An 18,133-nucleotide genomic window follows, 5' to 3' on the forward strand; every position below is an offset into this window, starting at 1 on the left:
AGTAAATATTATATTATGTAAAAATATAATACTGTATTTGACTGTTATTATTTTATTTTATTTTGCTACTTTTAACAACGAAATTATAAGAACTTGTGGTGTGCTTTGTTTGGAATTTGATTTTGAATATATTTCTTTATAGAAAATAACATAGAAAAAAAAATCTGAACTTCTTAACAGACAAACATACGAAACAAAGGTTAATAAACTAAATTTGGATATGAGATATTGATTCAATCCAATCAGTTTATACCTCTTCTAACCATCAGCGAGATTCCAGAAAGTATCCTACCGACGAATCGAATCGAACTCGAATCGTCATCCTAGCAATGTACAATTGCAAGGAACCATGATAGTATACGGCCATGGCAGCAGCAGCATCAGCATCCATGATTTTCATATGGAAAGAATGTCGAATTCGTGGGGCATGAAATCTTCACTTGGCCGGTAGTATTTGTCGGGTGAGTATAGGCTCAAATTCGTCACTTGGCTGGTGTAAAGACAAGCAAATCTCTCAACCTGACAACATATTTTCCACAAAAAGAATACGATGATTCAAGATTGAAACGAAGATAGAGACCAGCTCGAGACAGACAAACACGACTGACCTGATGTGCAAACCGAGAGTTCTGATAGCCCGTCTTCATCAGCTGTCCCCATACCTTGTGGAACTGAAAAAACGTTCGATGATATACGCAAAATACTTTAGTCGTTATTCACAGCAGCTTCATAATTTCTTTAAAATAAGCTAACTAATATTTACGAGCATATCTTCCAAACTCCTTGTATTCGTAATTTCAACCTTTAGTTGATTTCATTGCAACATTTTCATAAAAGTTGGATTTTTTAACTCGGTTCGAAAGAAGTTTCATTAAATTCATAATCTCGTGCTAGTTGATGGTATATTTGTACCATTTGATGCCATTCTCGCTGCGCTTGCTGATGGCTTAATCGTACGTCTTCCTGCTGTGCCTGGTATGAAAAACAAAAACAAAAATCATGAGTCGGTAAACATGTTCTTGCAATTTAGGGATTTTGAGGGTCGGTAAATAGTAGTAGTATTTCAACTAAACAATGCATTGAAGATGCCAAAAATGAGAGAGAAGATTATGGATCTCAGTTAATAATAATAATACTGACCTTTAATTTGTCAAGCTTCATATCGAGCCCATCCCGGTTCCCATTATCCATTTCATCAAACCTAATTATCCATTAGGCGAGAAAATGTATCATATGTAAATTTTAGATGCTTCACTTTTGTCTAAAATGCCTGAATTGATGAGGTTTACTTAAAAGACAAGAAATCGGGAGATAATTACCTGAGCGACCACTTAATATGATGTATCTGGTCTTCAATCTCATCGCGATCACGCCTTAATTGCTGAAGTTGCTGCAGTATATATATTATATGCGAACTTTATGAATAGAAATGAAGTAAATCAAGAATCTGGATGAATCGATGTAAGCAGAAACAAAAACAAACACCAACCACACATCCCAACATCAAATTGAAGAAAAGGACTTTTTTCTGAGGCGTGCCATTAAAAACATGTAAATGTTCTATAAAAGCAATTTCTTTCAAAATGTAAATGTTCTCTAAAGCTTAATCGACAGTAGTCAGAGAAACGGAACTGATTATGATAGTCTACCACTCTTAATCTGTAATTTCTTAAGATTCCGTTGGACATTAAAACAGTTAAGTTAGTCCCCTGCTATTTAATTGCTAAGCCATGTAAAGATATTGTCTGGCGAATCAAAATCAGTCTCAAACATGTACCTTCCGTGCATCCCTCAAGGTGCAGAGAATTTCAACTTCCTTCTCAAGCTCCGGAACAACAAGCATTGTTCTCCAACCTACAACAAGATGAAATTGAGTCAGACTTGCGTGACATAAACACACTTGTAACAGAACTTGAATACTAATTTCATGGAAAAATGACCTTATGTTTTAGAATAACTCATTTCAGAAAACCCTTTATTATATTCACAAACATCCTACATTGTATACAGAAAACCGACACAACCTTTCTATAGGAAACCCCCAAAACCAACAAGTGATGCCAAATAAACCACAAAGACATACCGAGAACCTTTTTGCTGCGCAATATGTCTCCATATATGTGATCACCAACATAGAGTACCTGAAAATCAAAAAAATCCCAAGGCCAAAAATTATGCCAAAGGGACAAAGGGTAGAGACTAGAAGTTGACCAGTAAATCCATCTCATATCATTCACATGCTATGGACAAGTGTCCCCCGTAATACTATGGTTGTGTTTAGATATGTTTTGGAAATGCTTTTGAGATTTTTTGGTTGAAAAGTTGGAATATAAAATGTGTTTGATGTGTATGGATGTGATGTTTTGAATAGATAATAGGTTATTTCACGTAATACTTTGAATAAAAAACACGTTTTGGATGAGATGTTTTTAAGATGGAGAAAATTTGATAAATAGAGCAAAAAAACAGAGCCTATATTAAACTAGTGACTTTAAGTAAAACTACACATCAAAAAGCCTTATGTGGCAACTCTCTTTCACTTTAAGAAATCGTACTTGTATGGCATGAAGCTATTCACTATAACATTTTTTAAAAAAATACTTTGATCCGGAGCAGAAAGAATACCTGGGAGCTTGACTCTATAGAAAGTAATTTGTGTAGATGACCAACGTTTCCTCCCTGTGAATGTGTTCTCAGAAAGATTATGAACTAGTAAAAATGTCGGAAAAGATTGCAAAAGATATAAACACCACCATGTATTATTATAATTGCATGTTAAATGGAGACTATAAAGTATATACAGACCTGGAAAACTTGTAATCTGTTGTCCTGGTTATTCAGAGGCAACCTTAGAGAAGTATCTACCTGGTTAATTATAAAGCCAATTAGACTTGCATGAGGCGAATCTTACGACATATAAGTTTTGGAAACAAGGTGAATAATAGATCAAACCTGAGGCATAGGAGTTCCATTATCTGTATTAAGAAGCATCCCTGTCTCGGTGTCAACTTGGAAAAGATTAGCACGGTTTACATCATTGAAAAAACCTGGTTTTGCACTGTTCAAATGGGGAACAAATGTATCATCAGAAGAACCGTTCACTGAGTGGCCTAGCAAATTATGAGCCACCTAGCAACACTAAACAGTATCAAGAAATTCGACAAGATATAACTGCGCAACTCGATCATCCAATTCATCCCACCAAGAAAAAATTTTAATTTATGGCAACACAAAACAATGAAACCAATTTAAATACAGTTAAAACAAAAATAAACAAATATATACTAATACGAATTATTTTAAAGTTTGGTGCAATTCAGCCAGAAGCGGGAAGATTACTAAATAGTGTCTGCTCTTACTTATCAAATTGTCACGTAATAGTTACAAAGGGCAAGATATAACTAGACAATGAAGACTCGAGAATCAAGAATGATTGTGACCTGCCAGTAATAACGACGTCAAAATACTGAAGCCAGTCAAAGTTCAAGGTGCCACAATCATCCTCAGTTTTTTCCCCACAGAGGAAGTTCATGACAACATTTGTATAATCCCATAGGCTGCACCACAGCAAAAATCAGATCAGCCATTAACATTTAACCATGTCACTCAAGTTAATAACCACAAAGGCCTAATAGCATCTTTATTATTTTAAAACATATAATGGATTTAATCCAATTGATTGATTATTATAAGCTGAATGGGCTTCTAAACAAATGATTTTCGTAGATAAAATCTTATCCAATATAATTACTTGAAAAGTGAATGTAACCTCTTAAACACATTCTCAATGACTTTCCATATGCCTTCTGATACATGCAACATATTAAATGTATGGAAATTCTTTACCTGTTTGTCACCAGAAATGTATGGCGGCCAGAATCTCTGAGCATCTTTAGCATGGGAATAATTGCAGGGTCCTCGTTAATGTATCTAATAAGCAAGTAGGAACCAAGATATACAGTCAAATATATCTAAGCTTCTTCAAAATCTACATTTTAGTTGGACGAATAACAACCAGAATCACTCAGCATTCTGAAAGCAAGTGCATGATTTCTTATAAACAGTACCTTCCAGGATCTTTGGCAACCATTTTCTTTAATGTTCCATCACGATGGCACAAATCAACTGCAGCTCGAACATCTTTATATATATGGGAGTAACTGCAACATTATTCCATGAAGGGATGAGGTTAAACTAAAAAAGAATCGCCGATACTACAAAAGTGAAAATATAGCCAACAGCTTATCATTAGTAGCTTATTCACTTCAATATGATTTGCCTCTTCTTACTCTGCAGTAATTTTCTCGGGACTGCTATCTTTCAGATCAACAAGTTGTGCGAATAAATAAGCCTCGGCAAGGGAGAAAAGGGTATCAATCAGAGCATATTCAGGCTCATCAAATGCATCACGGATCAATGTACTTCCATATGTGGCCGTTTTCTCTTCCTTTGACAGCTCTCTAAATCCATGATAAGCAACCTTTACATACTTGTGACGATCCATCTATAATTTGTTCAAATACATAACACCGGATTCAACTTGGAAATGGAAAAGATGCAGCATCTGAAACAATATTGAAAACTAGTATTTCAAATAAGAACGCAGCCCAAACCTTCAATATATTCCCCCTCTTTTTATCTAGAACCAGTCCTCGAACCATGTAAGTCCAATCAAAAGTCCAGCTTAACAACTGCATAAAACCAGTTGTATCAAACTTCCATATAATACTCGAAAAGAAAAAGCAATTACCATGGAATACAAGTTGGCTGCAAAGAAAAATCAATAAACAACAAAAAGGATAACCACACACAATACACTTCACTTCCCGAGCTAAGATAAAGGTATTGAACAAATCAAATTAAGACAAACCTCGGTAGGGTATCCCAAATCATTGACAAGCTTTTGGACAGTGCCTTCATAGGCTAGTGATTCAAATGTCTCTGGTTTGTATTGTGCCAACGTATAATCCATATCAAACCCCACAGCAACAATGTTCCTCATATTCAGAGATCTATTGCAAAAGATCTGTTTTCCTATATCAATTTTCTGTCCTCCTTGGGGAGACGACCACACAAGAGGATGTTTGTCACCCTCACTGCTGCTAGCCCTCTCCAACTCCACTTTTTCTCCGTCCATAGTATCAACAGTATGTAGTAGATAATTTATTGACTCTGTTGCATAAACGGAAAGCAAACTGCAGTCACAATTAGTACACACTTAATCAAACCCATTCGTCAACGAAAACAAATCGCCCAATAAAAATTTAAAGTTCTTCGTGATGTAGAAAACAAGAAATGAACATCCATTTTCACGTTCCAATGGAAGTGTAAGATCAGCTAGCACCAAACACCACCTATCTAATAAAATTTTTTATCCTAAGAAGACAGCTAAATATGTTCCACAATGACACGAATAAAAGGCAAACGACCATTGCCAAGGCAAACAAGACAAGCATATACAAAGATAAGAATAAAAATTAAAATTCAAGCAGCCAAAATGAAGAGCACATGACTTGGACTTCAGAATTCAGATCCACAGGCTAAATATGATCATATATCTTCATCCTCGTGACCATATTTCTCGAGAAAAATTTACATGATACCAGTTGAATTCAATCCCTACAAAAGTATGGACAATGGAAGCAATCTTAAACACCATTCTCCCTATTTATGTGAATTCTTTGTTCCTGGATTTAATCCATGAGTACAGAAACGTCGATATCAGTACATTATAATTCAAAACAAATATTTGGATTCCCTAATCCCTATTGGCCAAAATCGACACTATGGAGTCCTATCAACACAAGAAAGTCCCCTTTCCTTTTCGTTTGGTAGATACAATTCAGCTACGCCACCTATAACTTATCCATTATGGTATATAAAGAAACAGAACGATCCAAGAAAGAGGAAAATGAACAAAAGAAAAACTACACGTCACAAATCAAGCACGTTGAATTAGAGGAATCGCTTCAAACTGATTCTTAATTATCAATTTCAATGACGAAAGTATCTAAGAAAGAAAGGCACAATTTATTTGGATCAAGAACAAATCATACACGTTGAAATCTAATGAAACAGTTCATAGTCCAATAGACAGAGAAATCATCTCAACCCCTTCACGATCAATTACAATTACAAACCCTAAGAATATTCCCAAAAAAAAGCAGTAGTGCAGAAAATGCATCCAAGAAACCAAACCTGTGCAACGATTCGCCTTCCGACCCCTCTGAAACCGATCGGAAATCGAAGAACAACAATCCCGGGAATGAAACTGCAGAATCCTCGAAGAACACGGACGGGAAGAAACGTTGGGGAAGCAAAACACGGATACGCAAACTGTAACTGTTCGACTTCTTACAATGCGCATCTTCGCATTAAATACCCATTTCCATAATCTCTTTTTGAATTTGTTTTTCTTTTTCTTTTTCAAATATGAGTGATCAACCACGAACCGAATCAATCACTGAATCAATCCCAGAAAAAGTATGGAGCAATTCCCGTGCCCCATTGCGCCCCGGAAAGGAATCGAATTCGAATAGTCCCGCAACTGGGCTGGCGCCACGTGGCTGTCGGAACTGTAGATACCCAATGTGAGTTTAGGGCTTCTCGAATTTCATGAAGGAACGGCCTTTAATTTTGCGAGGGAGTGATTGATAGATTAATGGTGAAGATTTGCAGCGTGGGGAGCGATAGGGAGGAAGATGAAAGGGTGACCGAATATTCCCCGGCGCATTTTAGCGCGAGCGGGGGCGTTGAAGGTGACCTGACCGCACGCCAATTTCCTGCCACGAAATTTTACTATATTTTTATATATTTATTCATTTAAATTATTTTTATCAAAAAAATAAATATATTTTCCAAAATTAAAAAGTTAGGCATGCTTTATAGTAAATTAAAAAATTCTTGAGGGGTTTTATTGTTTTAGCCGTACATTAAAAAAATAATATTACCTCGTATTAAAAATACAGGATAAAAAGAAAATTAATAAATATCTCGTAATACTAATAGAATAAAATTTGTAAAAAAATATATACAAATATAATTATAATCTTTAATGTTAAGTGCAAAAGATAAATTAGATTTTTAGAGGGGACGAATAATACTCCAATCACGCAAACATGTGCTAATTTGATCGGACACGAGTTTTAATAAAAGTAAGTAATAATTGTTACCTTTTTCTTTTATACTAAAAAAAAGTATAAAAATGTAATAATTTTTTACTGTTTATTTTTCAATGACAACCCAACAAGGAAAGTGAGCATAGATTTGAATGACTGGGGAAATATTTTATTAATTATTAGAAATGTGTAAGAATTTTTCGATATTTTTTGCCTGTATAAATTAATTGTATGTGTATGATATATTTATAATTTAGATAAATGAATACTTGAAATAAAACAATGATAAAGGTGTACTTGGAATTTGAACTGATTGAGTAATATTTTATTATTCAGTGAAAGAATGCAATAGTTTTTTATATTTTTGTTTTTTTATTTTATATATAAAGTAAATATGTGTGTACTGATATATTTATAATTTAAATAAAAATAAATTATAAACTATTAATATATAATTATTATCAACAAAAATAAAAAAATAAAAGAATATTTTAAATTTGAATGAAGAATATTATTTTTTATATTTTTATCATAAATAGTACTTCCTCCGTCCATTTACAAGGTTTACATTTCCTTTTGACGCGGTGTTTAAAAAATAATAGTATTTTAATTATAGTGAATAGTTAAAAGTAATGCAATGACATTTTTGCCCTTACTTTTTTGTGTAAAAATAATGATGTGATGTAAAGTAATGCAATGACATTTTTGCCCTTAATGAAATGTTAACTTTGTAATTGGACGTTCCAAAATAAAAATATGTAAAAATTGTAAGTTCACGGATGAAGTATTATACAACTATTATAATTTCTGTTTAAAAATTTGAATATATATTTGAATAACGGATAAACTATTAAATTTTTGTGGTAATTAAAATTATTAGCTTTATTAGGTCGATATATACCGAGTTTGATTCTTGAATCAATTCTCTGCGTTGTGGTGACGTGGCGGTATCTAATTGGGTATCAACTAATATGCCATACACAACTGATCGATTAATTTAGGAATATAATATTTGTAAGGAAGGAATTTGTTTTATATGGAGGGAGAAAAATACTCCCTAAAGTATACATATGATTCGAACAAAAAGAATATATTGAAATCAATAATAGGTAAGCTTTTTTTTTTTTTTTTTCCTCGTAATTGGACACTATTATTTTAATATTATTTTAATTTTATAATCGAAGCATATCACAAGTTAATTTTGTAAGTAAAATTTTTTTGTAGTTTAAGCCCTTTATCGATGGAGATGCCTACGTGACACCTGTCTCGCCGGATGTCACCTGTCCGCTAAATCAACGACGACGATAACGGAAAAGCTCCTAAGATGTCGGCTGTTCAATTGGATGACGGACAAGTGGTTTTTTTTTTAAAAAAAAATTATATATTTTATATTTTTTGTATTTGATCCAATAAAAAAAAAATTATGTATCCGTAAGATGTACTGGTCTGGTGGACATGTGGCATCCGGCGAGCCACGCAGGCATCTTCGGCGCCGTAAAACTAAAACTGCAAATAAAATTCCGTACACATAACTAATTTACGACAAATTCCAGTTACATAATTAAAATGATAAAGAGTTCAGTTAGAAAACTTAAAAAATAGATTATGCTAATATATATTACTCTCTGTCTCGTATCTATCTATTCGTTTGTTTTTTGCACAGAGTTTTAGAAATATTAGTATTATATTGGAATGTAGTATGAATAAATGTAAAGATTAAACAAGACTTATTAGTATGATATGACATAAATGTAATGACATTTGTGTAATATATTCTAAATTGAAATGATATTTGTAATATTAGGTAGATAGTAAGTAATGTTATAAAAAAAAAATGAATACTTTACTGTGAGATAAATTAAAATGAAAAAATAAATAGTTTATTAAGGGACAGAAGAAATATGTAAAATATTTATGTATTATCAATGTACTTGTAATATATAAATATATGTATTATATTAATATTTGCTATTTTCTTTATAAATTATTTGTTAATTATGTCAAATTACTATTGAACTAAAATCAAAATATATTTTGTTAAAAGCAGAATATATTTTCAATATATAATTATATAATATATTGTTCAAATATGTATTACATATTACATTAATATTTATTATTTTTTATACATATATATTTGTTAATTGAGTCAAATCATGCAATTAACACCGAGTATGGTAAAGAGAAAAACTTAACGCCTCAAGGTCACACATAGTTCGCCTAATATGACTTAGTTTATCGTTTTTGTTGTATCTTTTTTTGTACTTTTGGCTTAGTTTATTGATTTTTTCAAATTTTTAAAAGAAATTTATTTCTTTTTATCCACATATAATATTTTCTTTTAGCTTAGTTTATTGATTTTTTTCATTTTTCTTTTAAATATGTATCTTTTTATCCACATATAATATTTTATTTTTTAATTTAAGTTCATCTCAAATACTATATTACATTCCTTTAGAAAAAAAGTTATCATATTCTTATAATTTTATTTACTAATTATATCTCTCCTAAATTCTTCTGTCTACATACTAAAACAGATAAAATATCATATTGTTTTAAAAAAAATATCAATAAAATAAACCTCTTTGTATTTTAAATTTGAAATGAAAATTCAATTTTCTTTTTTTTTTTTGATTGAATTATTAATATGATAATTATTTTTACTAATATATTATTAATTATTTATTAATTATATACTCTTTCTAAATCGATAAATCTAGGACAAAATATCCAAAGAAGTATTTATCATATTGTTTTAAAAAAATTATCAATAAAATAAACTTTTGTATTTTAATTTTGAAATGAAAATTAAATTTTCTTTTGTTTGATTGAATTATCAAAATATGTATTGGTCTCAAACTCTTTAAACAATTAGCAAGACATAAATAACAAATTCTTTCTTACAAACTTGAATTCACCCAGACCAGAAAGTCGAACAACACATGCCCATGGTTAACGCATAAATAAGACACACAACTTGTTCCTCCAAATTGACTTGCATCCCAATCTAAATAGAATCAAACAACACAACATTATTTCGGTAACTGATAAATACATATAATTTGGGAATAAAAAAATATACAAAAACAAATAAATATTGTTAATAAATATGTACGGACCCAACTTTATTTCTAGCAAACACTAGTAAATATCATTAAAAAATACACAAGTAATTAAATGTTTAATGTTACATAGTAGGGATTTTAATTTAAATATTTTGAGTCAAAATATTTACAACTTCTAAAAAAAATAAACATTGAACATAATAAAGTAGTACTGTCGATAAATATTTGTAGTAACACATAAACACAAAGGTTTAGAATGTACATGTATATAGAATTCACCATGGCTATCCTCAAATTACATGAAAACATATCAGAGGAGCTTACTTTTTTATCATGTCAAGTGAATAAAATAGTTACCAACTTCAATTTATTGCCTACTTAGGCGGAACCAGGTGGAGTCGAACCACCAACCTCTCAACGCAGCAAATAGCATTGAGCGCTCTCCCAACTTTGAGCTTATGGATCCATTGAAAACGACTCAGCCCTCTCTTTTTAATTATTTGCACTTGGGAACGAGCACTCGAGTTGAGTCATTAAGAGAGAGCATTAAAAACAAAACTCAATATTTTTTTAATCTTGAGAAAACAATTATTTACCATTTTCTGGTGATCTTTTATGGATATAAGCGGAACATGAGCCCCCCAGCTTTAAGTTATAGGCGAGTATATAGGAATGAACACATTATGTTTTCTATACTAGAAAAACGAAATAATTAAGGTAAATTTCAAACACAAGAAAAATTAACACGCAAGCACTAACTAGGCTACAAAATCGTAGCAAGAAAACGCATTAATCAGAGGGCTCGAAATGAAAATTATTTATTATTCAGTTCTGAATTAAGAGTACTTCCCATCCGCAACGTGGATAGCAGGAACAAGAACACCATCTGCACCTCCTTCGCGGGTGTCAATCAAACATTGCAGAATCACATCACAGAAGAGAGTGCAAAATTTCCTGTCCAAAACGTTGATCCAAATCTCCAGCTATATATCTGAGCAATCATTTTGCAGATACACACATCAGAAACAATCGTTGAATGACCATAGGCATGAGAAAACAAACAAATCAAAACCTTGAAAGAGAAACATATTAACAGCTTTCTACCGAAGGGGAATGAAAGGAATCACTTCAACACAGCTGAAAAGCAGCAGCAGCAGCAGCACCGGCAGCATGTGGTTCTTTCACCAAATCAAGTCAGCTGCACAACAATGAACTCAAGGGTCGAAGATCTTCGGAGGACACAAAACTTGAACTGCAACACCAGCATCTTGAGTCTGCAGGCTTCCTCTCACCCATTAGCCACAACAGCAAAGCAACGAAACTTGAGAAGCAGCATCTATCTTCAAACCAGATCCCTCTTTCAAGCCATGGAAGTGTAGTGTAATCCAGCTCTTACAAATGAGACCCACAACCAAACTGCTTTATCTATTACAAGAAACCATGCCTTCAAACTAACATTCTTAGGAAGAAGGCTTGCCCTTAACACACTATCACCTACCTTGACAATGGTAGATAACTCTCCACAGCCAATATGGTAAAGTGAATATAATCACATAATTATTAGAGTTCAATTGAGAAAAATTTAACAGTTAACAAAAACAAAATCAAGAAATAACAAGCCTGTGTTGCAATTTTGTCTGACATATGAACTTTAATTGCGGTGTGGTTAATATGCGTGACTATCAAGAAATTATTGTAGTTCATATGTTGTGTACAAGAAATTAATACCAGAATAGAGCCTCCAGCGTTAACAGCTTTGATTGCTTTTAGAGTGCAGGACTGCATTTATTTTAGGTGATTCAAAGATGGGAGAATGAAATAAGTTGAAGCTAGTCATAATTTTTGCTTGAGCTCGCCAAGAGAATAATGAATTGCAATGTTCAATTTTAGGGTCTGGTTAACATACTATTAAAGATGAATCATGCTCTTTGAGGAGAAGATTTTGTTAATAATAAGAAACTGCGGCAAAAATATGTACTATACTATTTTTCAATTTAAACAATTAACCAAAAACTTCCGTTGCTTGAGCTCAACGAGAAAATAATGAATTGTAACGTTGAATTTTTTGGGTCTTGTTAACATACTCTTAACGATGGATGAATTTCTTACTAATCAGGGATTATGTGGCAAAAATATCTATGATGCTATTTTTCAATTTAAATAATTAACCAAAAACTTAAAAGTTGCTGTAATTAAAATGAACAATAAATTGTATGTACCTCAAACTGATATTGTTGATTCAGATGACGATCCCGATATTGCATATGCTTGCTGACGAACTTTTATCGCAAACAATTTGTACATGCTTTGGAGATGAATGGGTGCTAGCGTTTGTTAGATGATGTCATAACAAACCACGCAACCCATTCATCACCAAACACCATTGATGTATTGCCGAGTATTGAACTTAAGCGAGCACGATCAAGGAGAATAATAGAAGGGGGAGGGGGCAAGAGACGAGACAACACAGAGGGGAGAGCCGGGCAAATCCCCGTACCATCTCCCCTCGAAACAAAAAACCTCAACTTTTATTATGCGGTGACCTGCCATGCGAGCGCACCCAACATGGCAAAGGTCATTCCAAACACACGCAGTGTCCTCACCTCTCACGATTTTTTTCACAAATTTCATCCCTCGCTCTCTTTTTTTACATAAAACTCCCTCAAAGTAACTATAAGCATAAATTTAGCAGAATAACAAAAAGAAATAGCACAAACCATTTTGCCGTAACCGTACGAAGGCGCTGCTAGCGCAAATCCGGCCGACAACTGTAACGAACACGGTAGTCCGTGAAAGGAACATCGGAAGGTTCGAAGAGCAAGCCAATTCACAACTTCGGGCGAAAAGACTCGGATCCGCTTCAGGCACCACTCTTGAACCTGCTAGATTGATATTCCAGGAAGCAAAAATTAAAAGAACAGTCGACGAATATGCTGATAAACCTCAGAACATGAAAATACAAAATAAACGGAAAAAACAACTACAAATCCGTCCAAACAACTAGCAAATTCAAACGATCTGGTACGCGTAGGCAGGGAAACCACGCATCCATAGATTATAGAATCAAAACATAAAATACCTCAACCGATCTTCCAGATGCTGATACATACCCATCGATCTCCTCGATCGAACATCTACGCGACGGATCAAACCTCAAGAAATCATACAACCGACAGGACGAAACCTCCGACGGCCAAACTCAGATCGTAAAACCAAAAACCTAAAAGCCATAGCCAAAAGGTAGATCGGCTCTCGATCTACAAGAATATGCGAGTATTACGCCCGTCGGAGAAGCTCCGTCGCCTAGATCTACGAAACGAAGAGCGTCGTCTACCTGCGGCGGCGAAGGAAGAGAATGAGTTACGATTAGGGTAACGAGGGTAAGGGGATATTTATGGATGAGGTGGGAAGATCCAACGGCTGGAAATTGTGATGGTAAAATATTTCAACGGCTGGATGAGGATCTATGATGTAGGGTTTGAAAGGTTCAATAATTGCGTAAATAGTAAGGCGGTTTAATCGGACGGCTGTGATTGAATCGTTGAAAGGGAAGGATCTAGAATATCGGGTTACGTATCACATAGGGACAGCTAATGCAGCGTGTTTCATCTCTATACGCACGTTTCTCGAATTACCGTAATTACCTTTTTAGCCTCGTAGAATTTGCGTGAATTAAAAGCGAATACTTTTCTGGACGATTTTACCCTTATAAGTAGACGCACGTACTTTTGTGACTTTTTTAGCCTTGGACATTCACGTTAATCAGGCGCAGTACTTTTGTGACCATTTTATCCTTATAAGGTTTTGCGTTAATTAGACGCACGTAACTTTTGTGGACGAATATGAACTCCATTCCCACTCACGCGGTTGATAAGCAAACTCGAATCTTCATACACGAAATCCTAAACCCTTTGCCAAGAACACTGATCTGAATCATTCGTTGTGAATTCATGCTCCATTTCGCTAAATTCCGTTCCAATTCCTACCGTCGCTTATTATTCCACCGACTTAAAATTCCCATTTTTGTGATTGCCCTTTTTTCTCATGGATTATTCAATTGTTCCCATTTGCAGAGATTCGGGCACTTTTTTCCCGGACTATATGTAGGTGAATGCGAGAACGTGTATGGTTGGTGCTGCGATCAGGTTTATTCAGAAACCGGGTAATTCTCGCTGCATTCAATTTTGCGCGTGTTCGATTTTAGTTGCTAGATTTTGTGGTGATCTGGAAATGCTTTGTTTATTGGTATTGCAAAGTTGATGCTAGCTTTGGTCTTTGCTTTTTAACAAATCAGTCTTGCTCCGCGGAGTGGAATTGGGCACTTGAGTTGAAATTTTGCTCTTTGATCTATATCAGACTTCATATCTCGATATGTGTATTGTGTTAATTCGTTGGACTTGACCTTCATGTTTTGGTGGACGTAGGAACTTTGTTTGATCAGTTTCAATTTTTTGGAGATAAATCATGGGCCACTCGAGAAATGTAAGTTGCACACGCATGATCATATGATCCATTATGTAAGTATGACTTGTCGTTAGATAAGACAGTCTTTTCATAGCATTTGTTCTTCAAATGCAGGAATTCCATCAAAATAATCAGCAGAGTGATCCTGGTATGCCTTCTCAACTAATCCGAAATTCTGCAATAACAGATGTTTTTTGCTGTTTATTAGAAAAACACATTTCTCATGTGAGCCATATCTTTGTGCAGCTGCAGCAATACGCAATGGGAAAGAAGTTATATTGCAGGTGAGTAGATAGCACCACAATCATCTTTATTCAATTGATAGGATAATAGATATGGGCATACTGTAAAATTATTCTCTGCTTTGCCAAAATGATTGCTTTAGAGTGCTAATATATTTGAATATTAAATTTATTATGAAGTATTTGAGTACTTTAGAAAAATCTAAAAACTAACTGTTCAAATCCATACATAAGATATCTGAATGCACCAACACTAAAATTTACTTAAAATTTAATGTCTTAGATTTCATAGATTGAGTTTTAATGGTATTTAGTAAGCAAGCTGATATGTTTAAAGAATATTATGATATTCTGTTAAAGTATATGTTGATCTTTTGCTTTCCAGGCCTTCAATTGGGAATCTCATAAACATGATTGGTGGAGGAACTTGGAGAAAAAGGTTCCCGATATTGCCAAGTCTGGTTTTACATCAGCTTGGTTGCCCCCGCCCACAAACTCTTTTGCACCAGAAGGTAGAGAAAAACTAACTTGATGGTCATCCTCTATTAACCTCACATTCTTATTTTTGTCGTTTTAGTACTGATTCTCTTAATTGGCAGGATATTTGCCACAGAACCTTTACTCCCTTAATTCTTCATATGGTTCTGAGCATCTGTTGAAAGCTTTACTGAACAAGATGAAAACATACAAAGTCAGAGCAATGGCGGATATAGTCATAAACCATCGAGTTGGAACCACCAAAGGGCATGGTGGAATGTACAATCGTTATGATGGAATTCCATTGCCATGGGATGAGCATGCAGTTACGTCTGATACTGGGGGATGGGTAAGGACATTGCAGCTAATTAGGACTTTTCGATAGGAGAGATGCAGTAGTGATGTGATGTAGATCATGCTTGACTTTTGGTGTACAGGATTGCTTAAATGCCTAAAAAGTAACTAATTGAATATGGGCCTTGATTGCATTTTGATGAAATAATCGAGGCACTATTCTTTGATCTTATATTAAATCCATTATAAAGGTGTTTATTTTGCTGTTATTTTTGCCATTGTGGCATGCTTACTTCATTTTTTTTCTGTTGATTAAACCACAGGGGAATAAAAGTACTGGTGACAACTTCAATGGAGTCCCAAATATTGATCATACACAACAGTTTGTCCGAAAAGACATAACCAACTGGCTTCGATGGTTGCGCAATGATGTTGGTTTCCAGGATTTCCGCTTTGACTTTGCTCGAGGGTCAGCATTATATTCATATATTTTAAGTTTGTGTTGTAAGAACTTGTTTAATTCAGTAACTCCCTTTATGACTAATCCACTATTGTTGCAGTTATTCTCCAAAATATGTGAAAGAATACATTGAGAATGCAAAACCAATATTTTCTGTTGGGGAATATTGGGATTCTTGCAACTACAAAGGGAGCTACTTGGAGTACAACCAAGGTACAAATTTTCTGCTAGAATGCTTGTAGCCCGATACATTTTGAATTCCACAACTTAATTCTTGTCATTTAATTAATCTGTCTAGGCATCTTATTAATTTCCCTGGAATAATTCATTTTATTGATGTATTGTGGTGTTGAGCCTTTGTCACATATTGGGCTCTTTTTGTTCAAGTACTATTCATCCCCCGATGTTTATTTCGTATATCCCGTGCAATTTTATGGATTAATGGGGTGAACAACATTTCTTTTCATGGCATGGCTTTATTTTGATCATGTCTTGTGGTGTTTTATTCTCTTCAAAACATATGCAGACAGTCACAGGCAAAGAATTATTGACTGGATCGATGGCACAGGACAACTATCAGCTGCATTTGATTTCACAACAAAGGGAATTCTGCAGGTAATTAATATATTCCATGAACGTTGCGTGTTTATACTTCATGGAATTAAAACATTTCATTCTCGATAGAAATACAAAACCGTAAAAGAGCAATGGCCGCGTATATAAATTCTTAGAATACACATTGAAGATGTTGGAATAAATGGGCTAACACAAACCTACCCTCCACCTATGAAAGCAATTCTCTCACGGTTCAATACACGTCCATATTCTGTATTCAGGAAGCTGTTAAAGGACAACTCTGGCGACTGCGTGATGCTCACGGGAAGCCACCGGGTGTTATGGGGTGGTGGCCTTCAAGGGCTGTTACATTTCTTGATAACCACGACACCGGATCAACTCAGGTTCTTATTTCCTTACACTTGTAAAATTTCAGATGATAATAACAATGCCGGCGAAAAAAAATTTCTCCAATCAATGTCGAATTGCAGAAGCTACTCGAATAATTTTGGCGACTATTTGATCCCGCACAAATAACATTCTCTTGATTGACACGAAACTTTTAACGCATTAAAGTTTTAACTACCATAAGTGTTTCTTTCTGTAGGCACATTGGCCATTTCCATCACACCATGTTATGGAGGTACCCATCCATTACAAACTTTGCTTGATTAATAATGCATCTACCTGTGTCATCTTATTTTGAACGTGGGTGACGATGCTTGACAGGGATATGCCTACATACTCACACATCCAGGAGTACCTTCCGTATTCTACGACCATCTCTACGACTGGGGCAATTCATTTCATGACGAAATTGTTAAGCTGGTAAGCCTTTCTGAGTATTCATTGTCATCGACTCGACTAAGTTTACATACAGCATGATCGAGCTCATGCATTGATCTCGAATTTGCAGATCGATGTTAGGAGACAACAAGGACTTCACAGCCGGTCATCGATCACCATCCTGGAAGCACAACCGAATCTGTACGCTGCAAACATTGGAGACAAAGTATCGATGAAGATTGGCGATGGTTCGTGGTGCCCCTCCGGGAAGGAGTGGGCATTGGTGACGAGCGGACATCAGTATGCCGTCTGGAAGAAATAGGTTACAACAAAATAGACTGCTTATAAAGGTACTGCGTTTGCAAACCATATAAATAAATGGCTTCGTCTCTACTTGAGATATATATATATATATGTATGTATATGTATTGCTCTTATGTTATTGTTAGTTGGAATTAGTGTATTGTGATAAGGTCCCTATTGACCATTCCAGATATCAATATATTGGGGTGTGTTTGGTTGAGTGATTTGCTAGTGAAAGTTATATTATTTAATTTATAATATAGTATATACATTTAAAATAGATCTAAGATGTATTATGGGGTTTGTTCTTCCAATAAATTTTATACTAACCTGATTTTTAATATTTTATATTATTGAATCATGCGATTA

The 18,133-nt window shown here is 34.3% G+C and overlaps 2 protein-coding genes and 1 long non-coding RNA gene across 6 annotated transcripts; 1 reads left to right on the forward strand and 2 right to left on the reverse strand.

Moving 5' to 3' along the window:
* Positions 1-113: 113 nt before the first annotated feature.
* LOC127257389 (uncharacterized) lies at positions 114-6,726 on the reverse strand. Of its 2 annotated transcripts, none has more exons than XM_051283783.1 (17): positions 6,199-6,726; positions 4,871-5,172; positions 4,614-4,691; positions 4,290-4,504; positions 4,068-4,160; positions 3,847-3,930; positions 3,441-3,557; positions 2,953-3,058; positions 2,806-2,865; positions 2,626-2,679; positions 2,084-2,141; positions 1,778-1,854; positions 1,320-1,390; positions 1,141-1,201; positions 913-972; positions 609-671; positions 114-519 (listed from the first exon to the last, which is right to left on the reverse strand). In XM_051283783.1, the coding sequence occupies exons 1-17, from the start codon at positions 6,365-6,367 to the stop codon at positions 397-399; spliced, it is 1,791 nt and encodes a 596-aa protein (XP_051139740.1). In that variant the 5' UTR covers positions 6,368-6,726; the 3' UTR covers positions 114-396. The 2 variants fall into 2 exon arrangements, with proteins under 2 accessions (XP_051139740.1, XP_051139741.1); XM_051283784.1 differs by having other exon boundaries at positions 4,871-5,195; positions 6,199-6,339.
* A 4,124-nt stretch (positions 6,727-10,850) lies between these two features.
* Positions 10,851-13,557, reverse strand: LOC127257539 (uncharacterized). Of its 3 annotated transcripts, XR_007840001.1 has the most exons (4): positions 13,263-13,556; positions 12,403-13,062; positions 11,256-11,608; positions 10,980-11,174 (listed from the first exon to the last, which is right to left on the reverse strand). It is a non-coding gene; the product is annotated as an uncharacterized LOC127257539 (long non-coding RNA). The 3 variants fall into 3 exon arrangements; XR_007840000.1 differs by having other exon boundaries at positions 10,851-11,174; positions 11,288-13,062; positions 13,263-13,557; XR_007839999.1 differs by having other exon boundaries at positions 10,851-11,174; positions 11,256-13,062; positions 13,263-13,557.
* Positions 13,558-14,013: 456 nt separating this feature from the next.
* Positions 14,014-17,984, forward strand: LOC127257025 (probable alpha-amylase 2). Its single transcript, XM_051283288.1, has 13 exons — positions 14,014-14,345; positions 14,608-14,665; positions 14,762-14,795; positions 14,894-14,931; positions 15,275-15,401; positions 15,489-15,715; positions 15,984-16,129; positions 16,221-16,333; positions 16,647-16,735; positions 16,957-17,079; positions 17,283-17,318; positions 17,405-17,503; positions 17,592-17,984. The coding sequence occupies exons 2-13, from the start codon at positions 14,648-14,650 to the stop codon at positions 17,781-17,783; spliced, it is 1,242 nt and encodes a 413-aa protein (XP_051139245.1). The 5' UTR covers positions 14,014-14,345; positions 14,608-14,647; the 3' UTR covers positions 17,784-17,984.
* Positions 17,985-18,133: the final 149 nt, after the last annotated feature.

The sequence above is a fragment of the Andrographis paniculata genome, unplaced genomic scaffold (assembly GCF_009805555.1).
Source record: "Andrographis paniculata isolate CXL003 unplaced genomic scaffold, ASM980555v1 Contig57END, whole genome shotgun sequence".
NCBI classification, from domain to species: domain Eukaryota; kingdom Viridiplantae; phylum Streptophyta; class Magnoliopsida; order Lamiales; family Acanthaceae; genus Andrographis; species Andrographis paniculata.